General features: G+C 55.1%; 1 protein-coding gene across 5 annotated transcripts in view; it reads right to left on the bottom strand.

Annotated features, from left to right (window-relative positions):
• Positions 1-1,701: 1,701 nt before the first annotated feature.
• The window catches only part of HCFC1 (host cell factor C1), a 26,860-nt gene continuing 13,607 nt past the window's right edge, over positions 1,702-14,954 (bottom strand). Inside the window, exons 9-26 of one of the 5 annotated variants that reach the window (XM_079124760.1) lie at positions 14,637-14,797; positions 13,848-14,045; positions 13,261-13,485; positions 13,016-13,120; positions 12,532-12,751; positions 12,075-12,217; positions 11,785-11,926; positions 11,425-11,555; positions 9,208-10,711; positions 8,774-8,937; positions 7,668-8,244; positions 6,965-7,291; positions 6,616-6,734; positions 6,379-6,516; positions 5,695-5,880; positions 4,429-4,729; positions 3,756-3,819; positions 1,702-3,588 (exon numbers count right to left, since the gene is read on the bottom strand). In XM_079124760.1, the coding sequence (XP_078980886.1) occupies positions 3,549-3,588; positions 3,756-3,819; positions 4,429-4,729; positions 5,695-5,880; positions 6,379-6,516; positions 6,616-6,734; positions 6,965-7,291; positions 7,668-8,244; positions 8,774-8,937; positions 9,208-10,711; positions 11,425-11,555; positions 11,785-11,926; positions 12,075-12,217; positions 12,532-12,751; positions 13,016-13,120; positions 13,261-13,485; positions 13,848-14,045; positions 14,637-14,797 (4,745 nt within the window). In that variant the 3' untranslated portion in view covers positions 1,702-3,548. Of the gene's footprint in view, positions 3,589-3,755; positions 3,820-4,428; positions 4,730-5,694; positions 5,881-6,378; positions 6,517-6,615; positions 6,735-6,964; positions 7,292-7,667; positions 8,245-8,773; positions 8,938-9,207; positions 10,712-11,334; positions 11,556-11,784; positions 11,927-12,074; positions 12,218-12,531; positions 12,752-13,015; positions 13,121-13,260; positions 13,486-13,847; positions 14,046-14,636; positions 14,798-14,954 lie in introns of all 5 variants that reach the window. The other 4 variants (XM_079124758.1, XM_079124759.1, XM_079124761.1 and 1 more) reach the window with 4 other exon arrangements.

Here is a 14,954-nt window from a genome sequence, read left to right as displayed (position 1 = left end):
TCGAATTATGTGGGTAGTATGCGCATGGTGGGGGGGCGGTTCCAGGAGCCAGAATGTCTGAGCTCCCTGGGCTCCTAGTGTGGTTTATGGGAGCTTAGACATTTTCCAGAAGGATGGATTCCAGCCCAGTAGCATAACTAGGTCTTTCTGCCTCATCGGTGCAGCTCTGGGAGATGGCCAGCATGGAGAGGTTCCAGTCCTTGAGCATGGCATCGTACTGGGGTTCCCACTGCTGTGTGCTGGCCTTTGGTGTCATGATGGTTGTTTCCTTTCAGGCTATGGCTACTTAGCTCCTGCTGCAGACTGACTCTTCCAACACCAGTTTCCCTTTACGGGGCTTGGGAGTAAGCGTGGCTCTGTGGCCAGTAGGTGGCTGTCTACTGCAGCTGTTCTGTGTTCACCTCTCAGCTTTAGATTATGCTTGGGGGACCTGGCTTTGTATTCACAGTCTTGTGTCCACTTGTATCAGTTCGTGTTCTGCCTCTCTGTACATACTGCCTCTCTTCCGACCCAGCCAAGGACAAGTCTTGGTATGTGGAGAGTTCTAGGTTTCTATGGGTGGTCTCCGCCTTGGTTAGTCTAGAGGTGGAGAACTGGAATAGCTTCCATCCACAGCCCAAGAACAGGGCAAGACAGGGTCATGCTGCCTCTCCTTGCTGTCTTCCAGAAAACTGAAGAGTGATGTGCTCAGACTCAAGCCCAAAGACCAGCACCAAAGACACAACAGGTGTGGCCTTTGCCTTCTGGAGTGCAATGCAGGCTGTCATGAAGCGGGTGAGTCCAGGGAAGGGGGAGGATGGGTGGCCCCACAGGTATAGGCTACAGGAGTGGATGGGAAGAACCACTGCAACCCTCTCAAGCTAAGCATCCACAAGTCTAGCGATTACATAGGCTCCTCCCCTTCGGAGGCCAGCTCCACATGAACCCTTCACCCCAGCTGGCTGGTGCTCTCCCACCCCTGGGCATGGCTCCCACAGTTCTCCATCTGAATGTTTTCTCACCCCTATCCTGGGCCCCTACCTGTGAAGCTGCTGTCCTGAGCAACTTGAGGAGCAGATACTGGGTGCCAGACTCCACCCAAGGTAGGGAAGATAGCCATGATTCCTTGTGTCAAGACCAACACATTAGGTGGGTAGACATGTTGTCCCATTATAGGAGATACTGTAGAGCCCAGTGGTGTGAGCACCAGGGATAGAGCTTCCCAAGAGACATCCATTGCATTGGCCTTTGTTGTCACCAGAGTGCACCAAATGCACACGAGTGCCACAAGCCAAGATATAGGCAGGTTTTGGTGCCCCACACAAGGATCTTCTGGTACCAGAGAGGAAGGGTCCAAGGGAGCTGGCTGCTGGTAACCATGCTCTGGTGCCATCCTCCAGTGAGGAAGAGGGAAGGTGGTCCCACCCCCAGACACATGGTATGGGCAGCAGTTGCCTATAAGGCCCCCAGACCTCACCCTGTAAGACAGCTATTGTGCAACCTGCTGGTTACATCCAGGCTTGTTGCAAAGGCAGCTCAGGCCACAGTGGGGGGACTTGCTCTGGAACCTTCCATACTCTGGAAAAACTGGGAAGCAGAATCCCTCACCTGCAATCCCAAGGAACGAGAGGCCCCCAGGGGGCTCAAGTGAGCCTTGGGAAGGTCCCAGCTTCCCCCTCTTCCAGAGGCCGTGGGAAACCCGGACAGTCAGACACCAGATAGTTATTTCAAAAAAAGTCTTTTAATTGTTCAAAATAGCACAAAACGACATCGCACTATGGTAATATTGAGTCACAGGGGTTACTCTACAATAGATGAACGGGTTCTCAGAAACGAGAAATCAAAGGGCGTTCGGGAGAAGGAACAGGGGTAAAACAGTGGGACCAGGCGAGTGGGCTCCAAGGTGACTAAACGTGACATTTTCCACAGCGAAATATAATACAACAAACCAGAGGCCCCAGAGGGTGCAGGCCAGAGGTGGGGTGGGGGGCTGCCTTCTCCCTTCCCACCATGCCTTCAGAGATGAGGGGACTGAAGAGAGGCTGCTCGTTTTAATCCTTCCATGACCTTTTTGCAACCTTTGCTCATCACCTAAAGCCTGGGTGTGGGGCAAAAAAATCCAAACACAGCTCTAACTCCCCAAGTCTGGCCCTTTGGGGGTAGGATGGACTCAGCCTGAGAACAATGCTGCAAGATTCAGAGCTGATGGCCAGTGCTGTTAGCTTCAGCCTCCTTCTGGATTACATGATATGCTCTCCTGCCCTGTGGAATGGCCTCCAAGGAGACCTCATTCCCATTCTTTTCCTTCAGATGTCAGTCTCTGAGAGGGTAATGCTGAAGGAGGCAGGCCCACTCTCAAGCTCCCTCAAGCTTGACCCTCTAGGTGTGAAGTGCTCACCCATGGGGAGTAAGGTTTGACAGCTCAGCCTTCCTTTGACCTAGAGGCGTGGGGACAGGCAAAGGGGGCAGAGGGCAGGGGCGGGCAATTGGAAATTGGGCTGGGCAGTAAACACCAGTCCCATGTGGGAGATTCCACACCTCTCCTGCACCAAGTGCCCCCAACTTTTCCTCCAGAAAGATCCCTGCCAAGGATTAGTCAAGGAGAAAAAAGTAAAAAAAAAAAAAAAAAAAAAAAAAAAAAAAAAAAAGAAAAAAAAAATTAAAAAAAGGATAAACATTCTGTACACAGCTAACAACAAAAAGGGACAAAACCCCACACGCTAAGGCTAAAATTACAATAAAAATGTTAACTTCATCAATTTCAACTTAAAAAGAAAAATACAACAAATGCAGCAGTTGGTGATGTGGCCCCAGCCTCAAGTCAGGCAGGGCCAAAGCCAGGGGCCACTCCATTCCCCACTGGGAGATTTCAGGATTCCACAGCCGCTGCTCAGGCTACCCAGGGGCTCCTCCTTTCCCCTCCTTCTATTTCCTTCTTTCTTTTCTCTTTATAAAGGGGAAGCGGGGAAGAAGAAGTGGGAGCACAAAGGCCTCAGAGAAGATTTGTAAGCTTCCTGTGGGCTCGCTGGGCGAGATAGGACCGGCTAAGCCTGAGGAAGGGATGAGAGGTGACTGGAAACACAAGGGTAACAAAGTAAAATAGAATCAGACAGACACCCAATACGGGGCGCCTTTCCTTGGCTCCACTACCCACCCCCACCCAGCCCTAGGCTGCCCCTCAGGCCAAGAGTGATGAACCGCAGGAAACATGTGCAGGCTTTGAAATGTGGGTGAGGTCTACCTCCTTTGAGTTTCAATTTCTTTCCCTCAAAGGGCTCTGTAGCCCCAGGGGCAGGGGCTGGAGGGAGGGGGAAAGGAGGAGCGCTATGCTCCTGCTCCTGGCTCACTGCTCTTTCCAATCTGCCTTCTGCTCCCTCCCAACAGCAATGGTAAAATGTGCTTTCTTTATTGTAAAAACAGACAGAAAGAGGGAGGATGAACGGTGGCCAGTGGCTGGTGAGGGTGAAGTGCGAACGCCGAGCAGGCGGGGCGAGCAGGGCAGCCCCTGATGGGTGGTTCCTGAAGCAGAGGGGGTCTGGAGAAGAATCCAAGTGCTGGTCAGCTTACTCTCACTGACCATCTGCCTTAGATTTCTTTGGAGCAGATTTCCTTGAGGAGAGAGACAGAGAGTTAGGCTCCAAGTTCCGGCCAGCACTCCAAGAACTAGCAATATGGGACACCTGGCAGATCCAGTCCCAAGCTAACTGATGAGAGGCTGAGCCCTACTATTTCCACCCCCTGCCTCAGAATGTTCCTGAAAGGGATGATCTACTTACATTTCCGGAGAGGACATAGGCCGCTTGCTGGCTGGCTTGGTGCCTGAGCTGTCTTTACTGGTTTCTGAAAAGAACAGGAGATGGTGAGCAGTCTGGCAAAGAGCATGGAACGCATTTATAACCCTGACCCACCCCCAAACAGTCCTGGCCACCTCTGTGCTGCCCTACAGGGCCCAGAAGAGAGGACACTCCCATCAGATCTCCCCAAGACACAGGTCAGAAGCCCTCTGGGCTTTAATCTTGCCTCTGTTGCTGCTTTCTCCAGCCTCAGGGGAGCTGGAATGCTGCTAGGGAAGATAAGCTGCCCTCCCATGGCTGCCACCAGCCCACTCCACCCCTGTCCGCCACCCACAGGGCTCTGGACTCAGCCTGGGCCTCCTACTTTTTGGAACAGGCTGTTCTCGGGCCTGGAAATCTTTGTCCCTCCATACCACCCTACGCCATCGTGCCCCCATATTGTAGAGCTCCAAGTCTAGCTTCAAGCTGGGTCTCCCCCTGCCCCACTTGCTGCCTACCCCCATGGGAGCTCTGTGCACAGAATTAGCAGGAACTGGGGGAGGACAGGATACTCAGGATGAAGAGGGGGCAACATCTCAGATGAATATTATGGTAGGTCAGTACCAACCTCCTGCTGTGCCCAGCTTCCCCATAAGCTGCCCCAAATGCTACTTACCTTGTAACCACCTCACTTGTGTGGCTGGGCCATAGCCCTTCTCATTGCGGGCAGCGATGCGGAAGATGATGGCGGGCTTGGTGGTGTAGTCAATGTGGGCATTGGAGAGGCTGGAGGACTGCACAAGGCAAGAGGGGCTGGGCCCGCAGTACACTCGCATGAAGGCCAGCTGGGCTGGGGTGGAGCTCTTGGGCTCCCCACCAGCCTGTGAGCTCTGGATGGCCAGGTACACAGAGTACTCGATGATCTTGCCGGAGGTCACAGAGGGCGGCTCCCAGGTGAGGTGAGCACCGTCTGGACTCTAGAAGCCAGACAGAAGGTCAAGCCTTGCCTTCTTCAGTCACTGGGGCCTCTGCCCACCCTGCCTGTCTCCAGAACAACAGGGGGCCAAGAAGCCTGCAGTACTGACTGCTCCTACCTGGCATGAGCCTTTCTTCCTTAACACAATAGAGATATTCCACATTGGAGTTCAAAGAACTTTAAAGAGATCTGCCCCCAAGTGGAAAGAATAAAAGGAACTGGGACTCAAAACAGCTTCCTGAATCTCCTCTGCTACTTAATATGTGACCTGTCACTTGGCCTCTTGGCGTCTGAGTTTCTGCATCTGAGAAACGGAGCTAACAAGACAACTCAGACCTCCTTGGAATGTTTTTGGGATAAAAGAACATGTTGAAGGGCAAGCCTGCTGGCACACGCCTATAATGCCAGCTACTTGGGAGGCTGAAGCAGGAAAAGTTCTAGGTCAGCCTGGGCAACTTAGAGAGACCCTGTCTCAAAATAAAAATGAATGAATGAATGAATGAGAAAGAAAGAAAGGAAGGAAAGGAAAAAGGAAAGGAAAGGAAAGGAAATTCTAAGGATGTAGCTCGGTAGTAGAGCAGTTGCATGGCATGCACAAGGCCTTAGGTTCAATCCCCAGTACTAGGGGAAAAAATAAAACATGGAGCAGTACAGAGCTTGGCAGAAACGGGCTACTCGAGGACACTAGCTGCCAGGCTACAGAGAAAGAAATTGAGGCTGGGGAATAGAAAGGAACTTCACCTTGTCACCCTGGCAATCGATGACATAGCCAGGACCAGAAGCCAGGGTCTTGGCACTCATTACCCACAAGGCAGCAGCCTCTGTCTACCAGGGTGGGCCCAGCTACCATGCCCACATCTGGCCCCACCCTCCCATCTGGGCCTTGCATGTGCACTCAGCTGAAGTCTGCTCTGATCAATGGTGGGGACAGGCCACCCCACGAAGTGGGAAGCGAGGAAGACTCACTTTGCTGATTTTAATGGCACAAGGGGCCCCTGGGAAACCAGGCAGACACGTCTTAAAGGCTGAGATCTCGCTGAAGGGCCCCCGGCCACAGGCGTTGATACCAGCAACACGAAACTTATAGGCTGTGCCTGGCTGCAGCTCCTGCTTCTTCAGCTGGTTATAATCAGGGACAGTGCCCGAGTCATCCTGGGGAAAGAAAATGGAAAAACAGGTGAAGAAAGAGAAAAAAACTGGCATGAAGCTTGCTGTCAAGGTGGCTCTATGGGCTGAGGTGAAGCTCAGTGGCAGAGCATTTGCCTAGTATGCCCTCAAGGCCCTGGGTTCCATCCCCAGCACCACAAAAATTAAAAAGGCAGCTCGGGGGTCCACAGAGCAGTTTTCCATCTTGGGAACAGTATAGGTTCATGGGGACTATGTGGCGAAGGGGAGTGAGGTCACCAATGGTTGCCCAATGAGGCTGAGGCCAGGCACTGTCAGGAAAGGACCCCAAAAGGTGTCACTTTCCTACTGCTTAGCAGGGGGGAAGGGTCTCCAGCTGGTCATCCTCATGTTTCCTGATCACTCAACTCAGCTTCCTGATGGGAGTTTCTTGTAAGCCTCAACTCAAGGCAGCAGAGCCAAGCCTGCTTCTAAATACTTAGAAGATCTACCCACCTGAGGGTGCCAGTTCCTGGGGACACTTACATCTGATGGGACAGCATCATCTGGTGGCAGGAAATAGTGTGTCACCATCACATTGGTGCCCTTAATGACCCCCACATCAAACCACTGGTTCTCCTTCTTCACGGGGGCTTTGCTGGGCGGGGGTGGCAGGTCTGGCTTCTGGAAAACAAACAAGGAGATGAGATCACGTCCTCAGCCCTCAGGGTCTGGAGGCAGTGCTAATCCCTGTCCCTCAGGGTCCCATCACACCCAACTCACCACACCCAGGGACTCTATGCCATTGGCCACTTCAGTTAGGGTAGCTGCAGCCTGTAGCTTCGCTGGGCTTGCTACCACAACTGGCTGGGGGGCCACAAAGGTGTTGGACGGAGCCAGGCCTGGGAAGAAAGGAGGTGTCAGCAGCAAAGGTTCTGGAAACCTGCCTTCTCTTCAGGGCCTGGACCTCCTGAAATGGCACCCTCATGCTACCCTCACCTCCTGTTTCCCCCGGCCACCTTCTATGCATGCACTCTAGCACCAGAGTGGTTACCCCCAACCAGATTTCTCTCCCCAAATAACTTGAGTTCCCCAGGCATAGGGCTCAAAGCCAAGGCAGGGCCCTGCTTACTCTCAGTGGCCGTCGAGGGTAACAGGGCCACAGTACTGGGGACAGCACCAGACAGCTCATTGAGGCAGTTGCTCTCGATGGTCGGGTCATTGAGGCTGTCGGCTGGGGCCAGGGCCTCGGTGGGGAGGTGGTGCTGCTGCTGGGCCTGGGCCTGGGCCTCCTGTAGCTGCTGCTGCTGCTGCACCAAGGCAGCCAATTCCTGCTGTGTCAGCACAATAGGGATGGTGGTGGCCTGGCCCTCCTGGCCCTCAGCTGAAAGGTGACCCAGCTCTGCCTGTGTCACAGCTGCTGCCGCCTCAGATGTGTCCATGGGCTCCCCGGTGCCTGCTCCAAGGCCAAGAAAAATACAACTCAAAAGGAACGCCAATTCACTTGGCCCAACAGACAGGGATGCTGTCCAAGGGAAGCGCTCGGAACTGTTTTGAGACCTCATTTCCCTGGTGGGTTTTGTCCCACCCATTCCCCACTATGGGTTACACCCTGGCCACTGAGCCCCACCTCCTTCCCAGATATCAGTTCCAGTCTGCCCAGTCAACACAGGTATCCCCTCTACGGGCCTGCCCAAGGTCCACTGTGCCACTCTTACAGGAAGTGGGCCTTCTCTCATCAGCTGACCCACTGCTGGTCACCTTAGCCCTCCATTCAGGGCTGTCATTCCTCCTGAGGGGCCTGTCTTCCCTTGGGGCTCCTGGCTAGCACCTACCCATGACAGCCTGCTGTGCAGCCTGGAGCACTGCCTGGATGGCCAGGGCCTGGGCCTCCTCGGTGGCTGCAGCCTGGGCAGCTGCTTCTGCAGCAGCAGTCACTGCAAGTTCCTCAGGGGTGAGCCCTGTTACCATGAGGGTGGTGGTGCCCGCCTGGGCCTCAGCCATCAGCTCTTGGGGAAGTGTTAACTGGTCTACTTCAGACTGTGTGGGCTGAGGTGGCTGGACCACCACAGTGGCCACTACCGCTGAGCTGGCAGGCTCCTGGCCTGAAGATGGGTCCCCTGTGCTGCTCAGATCCACGGCGGTCTGGAGCTCAGGGGTCTGGGAGGTTGACAGGACCTCGGTGGACTCCCCCATCAGAGGTGTGGAGGAAGACTGCAGGAGTTGCCGTGGTGGCAGCTGCTGGCGAGGTCCTGGCGAGACCTGGAGTTCCTCTGGGGGCTGCAGGATGTCAACAGCAGAGAAGGGCATGTCAGAAGTTTCTGTGTTGGCTATGGTCACTGTTATCGTGGCTGGGATGGGGACTTCGGAAGTCAGAGCCCCTGGGGTAGTCTCAGTCAGTGATGAAATCTTCTAGAAAGGGAGAGAAGCTCCCGTCAGAGGAGGAGAGGGAAGCCGGAAGTGGGGCTAAAGCAAGATAGCCTTCGTCTTCTCCTTTGTGCCTATGGTGTCACGCATGACGGGCCATCTTGAACCCATGATAAATGGGAATGGGGATGGTGGGTCACTAAGCAGGACGAGGGGGGTGCAGTGAGAAGGGTAGACCCTTGAGACCCTCAGTCATGTTTAACTAGTCTTCAGAGAGGCTTCACAGTATATATAGAAAAAAGCACTCAGATCCCCACCATCTCACTTTTACAGGCTACAGTGAAACGACAAGCGACTGGAAACAGTACGGAGACAAAGCGCCCTGGAGTGGCTGAGAACTGTCGGACTGCCGCCTCCTGCCCATCAAGCACGGAGGCTGCCCTTTTATGGTCTGGAAAAGGAGTCAGGAGCAGCACTGTGCCTGGTACAAGAGCGACATCTGGTGTCTGACTCTGGAACAGCACGGGCCAAAGGTGCAGTGGACAAGGAAGGGGGGGTCCCCTCTGGCTCTTACCGGCACGGAGGGGCCTGGAACAGGTGTGGACTGTGTCACGGTAGTCACTGCCCGTGGCAGTGTGGAGGACACGGTTGTTGTGATGGCACTGGCGCTGGCGATGTTCACATTATCACCCTGGGTGCTCTCCACCTCTCCCTGATCGCTGGCAGCTGGTGGGGGGTCTGTGGAGGTGACAGGCAGAATGGTCGGCTTCGGCTTGGCTTTACCACCACAGGCTTCTGTTGTCCTCAAGGGAGGACCAGAGGATGAGACAGTCTCCTGGAGACCCCCTATATGTGACCAACACATCAAAGACATCTCCACCTCACCCCACTCGCAGATTGGGTGCCACAGCTTCAATGGACTCTGGACAGGTTTTTGTCACCTTCTCTTTTCCCTCTGAGCCTTGGGGTCCGGGGGATATGAATGCAAGGATGAACGCCTTCACTCACCTTGATTTGAGCTCATGTTGGAGGTGACGGTGGTGGCTGTGTGTGTGGTGCCCGTCTCGTGGGTCTCACAGGGGGGGTTGGAGCACACCCTCTGTGTTGGGAAAGGAGCCAGCAATGCAGCACCAGCCTGGGAAGTGATGGTGGGCGCTGCCGCTGCCTCCAAGCTGGACTCCAGGGTCCTGTGGGATGGGGCAGCATCAGGGAGCAGGGCACCCACGCTGACTGACATAGTGGTGCCTGTGGAAGTGGTCTGGTGCGTCTCACAGGGTCGGCCAGCAGGGGGCTGCTGCCCACCCTCAGGCTGACCTGCCCCCCCACTGGAGGTGGCGGTGGTGGCCGTGTGTGTGGTACCCGTCTCGTGGGTCTCACAAGGTGGGTTGGAACACGCCCGCTGGGCGCTGCCTGCGTTGGAGGTAGTGGCGGTGTTGGTGGTGCCCGTCTCATGGGTCTCGCATGGCGGGTTGGAGCAGACTTGGGTCACTGTGGCTGAGGGGCACAGCAGAGCCTCCAGGGCCGTCACAGTTACAGTGGTGCTGGGTGAACTGGTTTGGAGGCTCTCGTACGCAGGCATGGAGACCACGCGAGCTGCACTGGGCTCCCCAGTACCCATGATGGAGCGTGCTGTGGTCGGGGTATTGGTTGTGTGTGTGTGATGCGTCTCCAGCTGGCGCCCCAGGAGCATGTCCTTGTTGCTGGGGCCACCTGGCCCAACTTTACCACTCAGAGGGGCCAACTGCACAAAAGCAGGGCTATGGACCCCAGCCTCCAGGGCCATGCTTGGCCTCAGCAGAGGACCAGTTGAGCATGGGGCCCCGGTGGCCATCACAGTCATGGTGGTGCTGGTTGCGCTGGTCTGGCGGGTTTGGCACTGGGGCTTGACAGAACCCTGGGCTCCCTCCAATGCCCCAGGAACCACACTGATCCGGACCACAGTGGGGGTGCTAGAGGCACGACGGGTATCTCGTTGCTGGCCAGCGCCAATGTTGGACATGGCCGTCGTGGCGGTGCTGGTGGTGCCCGTCTCATGGGTCTCACAGGGGGGGTTGGAGCAGCCGTGCTGCCCAGCCATGTTGGAGGTGGCAGTGGTGGCAGTGTTGGTGGTTCCTGTCTCATGGGTTTCACAGGGTGGGTTCGAGCAGACGCGGACCACACTACCATTCTGCTGCCCCACAGTTGAGGTCACAAGAGAAGCAGCTGCCTCCTGCCTATCACAGACAAACTGCACTTGGGTGGGCTGGGGGTGTCCCCCAAGGTTGGCCACAACAGTGGTGGTGGCCGTGTTGGTAGTGCCTGTCTCGTGGGTCTCACAGGGTGGATTGGAGCACACCAGTGTCACAGTGCCAGGCTGCACATCACCCTGACCAGAGTCGGCGATGGTGACTGTGGCCGTGGGCTGCTCTGTAGTAGGTGAGGCCAGAATGGACACAGGGAGGTCGTGCACAGGCTGGGCCTCAACCCCGCTGGGTGCTGTAATCAGAGTCACCTGGGTGGGCTGGGAGACAGGCTGGGGGAGACATGAAACCAGAAGAGTTAATACCATTAGTTACATGACTTCCCATCTGTCTCTCTCTCCTACCATCCTACATAGTCACCCATGCCAAATGGGACCACAAATTCTGCTCCTAACCAGCCCTGGCAAATCCAAAATGTGCCTATCCTCTGATCTCAACACTGACTTGCTGAAAGACCAGGGAAGAGGCACTGCTTTGCCTCAAGGACAACTGGGACCAAGGAAGGGGTTGAGACAGGGCCAGGACAGGAGAGGAGGCTAGGCTAGAGTCGAGCCCTTCGGGGGGAATGGAATCACTTCATGATGTACAAAGGCCATCAATAGACGCCTCATTGCTTCTAGGAATTCAGCTTAAGGAAACATATGGAGAGAAGACGATGCTACACGTACATGAAGGTGAACTATCACATCCTCTATAAGGCTGAGAGATTAAGCGTTGGCGCAAATAAGGTCGCACCACAACACCCTACGGACAAGACGACACATCGACAAGGAAATCACACCACATGTTGGAAAAGCGCCAGGGCCGCACAACTTCAGGAAAAGGGCCTACTTCTCCCATACTTTCACCTGGGTCACTGCTGCGTGCGAAGGCTCATCCTTGGGCCCCACCCTACCTGCATTGTGATAGTGGGTGTGGTGAGCCCGCCAGCGGCCGTCAGTGTGGTCTGCGCAGCTGACACAGTAATGGCGGTGGGGTTAATCACCTGGCTTGAGAGGGTGGCAATGGTACCCAGTGTGGTGATGGGCGTGGCCAGGGAGGCGCTGGTGCTATGGCCCCCAGCTCCAGCAAGGCTGGTGGAAACAGTGCCTGTCACCGTGCCTAAGGTTGTAACACCTAAAGGAAAGGAAGCAGAGGTAAAGCTGCTACCACCTCCTTTCCAGCAATCTCTCTCCATGGATGGGGCTAAGGGACTAGGAGCTCTGGAGTGCAGCTACTAAGGACCGAAGGCCCCGGAAAGAGCACCTGCCATCCTCCCCCAGCTGGACTATGGGGAGGTGGCCACAGGAAGCCTGTAGGGATGGAGCCCAGCCATTGTTGAGGCCCTAGCCTGTGGGCTACACACCTGTGGTGCCCTTCACAACCAATGTGGTGACGGCTGGCTTGATGGCAGAGACGGTGACAGGGGTGACCAGGCGAACGCCCCCCACGGTGGGCACGGTGCGGAGGATGGTGCCTGGCTGTCCAGGGGCCCCCTTTAGCACCACCTAGAACACCAGAGCAAAGCGCCACCAACATCACTCCCAGGCTGGCTGGACTGTGTTGCCCTTCCCAGACCTGTCAGGAGGACATGTGTGCCCTGCTGGGTGGACTGCACTCGAGACCAGGGTGAAGAGAGGGTTATGTGTGCCTCACCTGTGTCACTCCTTGCTGCCCATGGCCAGTAGCAATCTTGGGGACAGCAGTGATGATTTTAGCGGGTGCTCCAGTTCCTGAAGTCATAACCTTGGTGGTGATAATGGTGATAGGGGACTTGATGCCAGGACTGCTAGTCACACCTGCATAGGAGACACAGGGGGAGCCAGGGAAGACGAGTTCAACTGAGGACTTCCCATATCCCATCTTCCTTGGGCCCCCTTTTAAAGCAGTCACATCTGCAGCCCCAAAGATAAAAAGAACTACTAATCAGGGTCAGAAGCCTGCCAGCTCCCTAGAAATCTCAAAACCCAAAAAAGCTAAAGGAGGCAGGAAAGGGGAAAACAAAATCAGGGAACACACTATTACTGGCCCCCCTTTCTTCTTCCTGCTTCTGCCTCATGACAGTTACTTGTCAGCAAGGACCTTCAGGAACCTGTGTTAGGGAGGTCCCTACCTGTGGCGCCTGCCTGGGTGATGATGGCGGACATGGGGATGGTCTTGATGATGGTGGTCGTGCCAGGTTTGGTGGTGCTGGGAGAGACGCTGCTGATGCCTAGGATGGTGGGCTTGGTCCCTGCCCCACTGGCCTGTGTGGTGGTGATGATGGTGGTAGGTTTTCCGTCTGCTGAGGTCACCAGCTTCAGAATTGTCCCCGCTGGCAGGGGTCCTTTGGTCTGAAATGGGGAAGTAGGTGGATGAATGGGCACCACTATAAGGAAAGAATGTTTGCTCTGATTACTATCCAATGGCACTCTAAGTAGCTTAGGGAATGTTCTGGATACTGCAGGTAATGGGACTAAACACCAGGACTCTGAGCAACACATGCTCCTGGGGTCTTCCATAGGCAGAGGCGTGAGTTGTCCTCGTGGCACAGCACCTGTTCTTGCCTATGGGGCTCTGAGCCTGGGGATCATTTTCAGTATATACTGAGAGCTCACCTGGATGATCTGAGTTACAGGACCCGTAGATGCCTGGCCGGTGACTGCTGAAGTCTGAACTGGTTTGGTCTGGACCACTGACATCACTTTGCCCAGATTGGAAATCTAAGAAGGAAAGGATGGAGCAGAGAGTGATCCAGAAACCAAACAAGGTCATGGACTGGGTTGGGACTCTACTGGCATACCAGGGGCAGCAACTCACCCCTGGCAGTCACCATGGCCTGGCAGCTATCACACACACTCACCAAAGCACTGCCTCCTGGAACTGAGATGGGGCTCTTCACGAGGGTGATGGTCTTGGTAACCCCACCTACAACTGTGGTCACCACCTGGGCTTGCTGGGCCACAGTCACAGTCCCTGACTTGTGCACCGTGATGATAGGGCGGGTAGATGTGTTAGCGGCAGAGGAGACAGATGTCCCCACTTGGGCAGCTGCAGTCTTCAGCATACGAGTGGCAGGATTGCTCACCTTGAGGGATAGAGATGAGTGATAAACAGGGTTGAGACCAAGTTGCCATTTGGAATGCCCATGGATCTAGCTGATGCTCACCCAACCCCACCTCCAGAACAGAATAGACTGGTTTACTTTTCTTTTTAATGATACCAGGGAGCGGCCTGAATGTCCACAAGTCTAGCCCTAAGGTTGCCCATTCCCCCTGAAAGTAACTGCCTATGCCACAGCCCACACCAGTACCAAGAATGGACCAATGGCCTCAAGGGTTGGTCAAAAGCTCAGAAGAAGTGACTGCTGTTTTATAAGATTGCAGTGACCAGAAACCCCTGGCCCTGAGGTTGCTGGCTTAGAACCAGGCCCAGAAGACAGATGCTCACCATGACTGGAGAGGAGGCCACCTTCACAGTGGCTGGGAGGGTGGTCGTGCCAGGTGTCACAGCCACAGTCTTGACGATAGTAGTGCCCGCTGGGACACTCAGCACCGTAGGCGCTGAAGAAGGAGGGATTTTCTGGGTGGCAGCAGCAGCAGCTGCCAACGCGGCCATCCCACTCATCTGTGGGCTGCTACCAATCACCTGTGGCAGGTACAGGGTGTGTGAGCCATGTGGCACCACCTGTCTGCCTGGAACCTGCCAAGGGGGCTCAGCAGCATCCCTGAGCTTTTCCTACTGCTGGCCCCTCTCTCCTAGCCCCAAATGAGAAGTATCCCCACCAATGAGAAAGCACAGAAACCCCTGTGGTAGGAATTTGTCAGGCACTCTGGATCTTTTTCAAAGACAACAGAGTCAGGGCTGGGAGTGTAGTTCAGTGCTAGTGCACATGCTAACATGCACAAGGCCCTGGGTTCAAATGCCAACAGAGTCACATACACCTCACTTTCTTGTTGGCCTGGGTCAGACCCAGCTGGCCAGATTCTCCCTCAGGCTACAGGACAAGGAAGTCCACATTTAAAATGCCCTGAGGATCATATAGCAGGTTAGGTTCTTTTGAAGCATTAACTTATTAATTCTCAATCGTGCCAGAAATCTCACCACCAGCACTTTACAGACAAGAAAGGCGTATGATGCACAGTACAGGAGCTGGGTGGGAGAGCTCCATTTTTTTGACTTGGTCATCAGAAAGTCCCGCACCCATTCCCTTAGCCCAGCCCAGTGACAAGTCCTCACCGTCCCCTGGGCACTCTGCGTGGGAACAACCATTCGCACACCAGCAGGCAGGGAGGTCACAGTGACAGGGGCCTTCCCAGCCTGGCTGGCAGGTCGCATGGTGACCAATGGGGTTCCTGTTGTAGCCTGAGGACCAGTCACTTTGAGAACAGCAGGGACACCTGATGAGAGAGGGGGTTGGCCATCAGCAAGTCACCTTCCACACCATGTCCCAGGCCCTCTGTATTTCAGTACACAGACCTGAGCTACTCCTAGACAGGTCTGTGCTTTAGTTTGCGTGTGGATCTTCTGTGCCTTCAGGCACGTTCTCCCCCTCAT

Source organism: Sciurus vulgaris (genome assembly GCF_902686455.1).
Source record: "Sciurus vulgaris genome assembly, chromosome: X".
NCBI classification, from domain to species: domain Eukaryota; kingdom Metazoa; phylum Chordata; class Mammalia; order Rodentia; family Sciuridae; genus Sciurus; species Sciurus vulgaris.
This window is presented reverse-complemented; position numbering and strand designations above follow the sequence as displayed.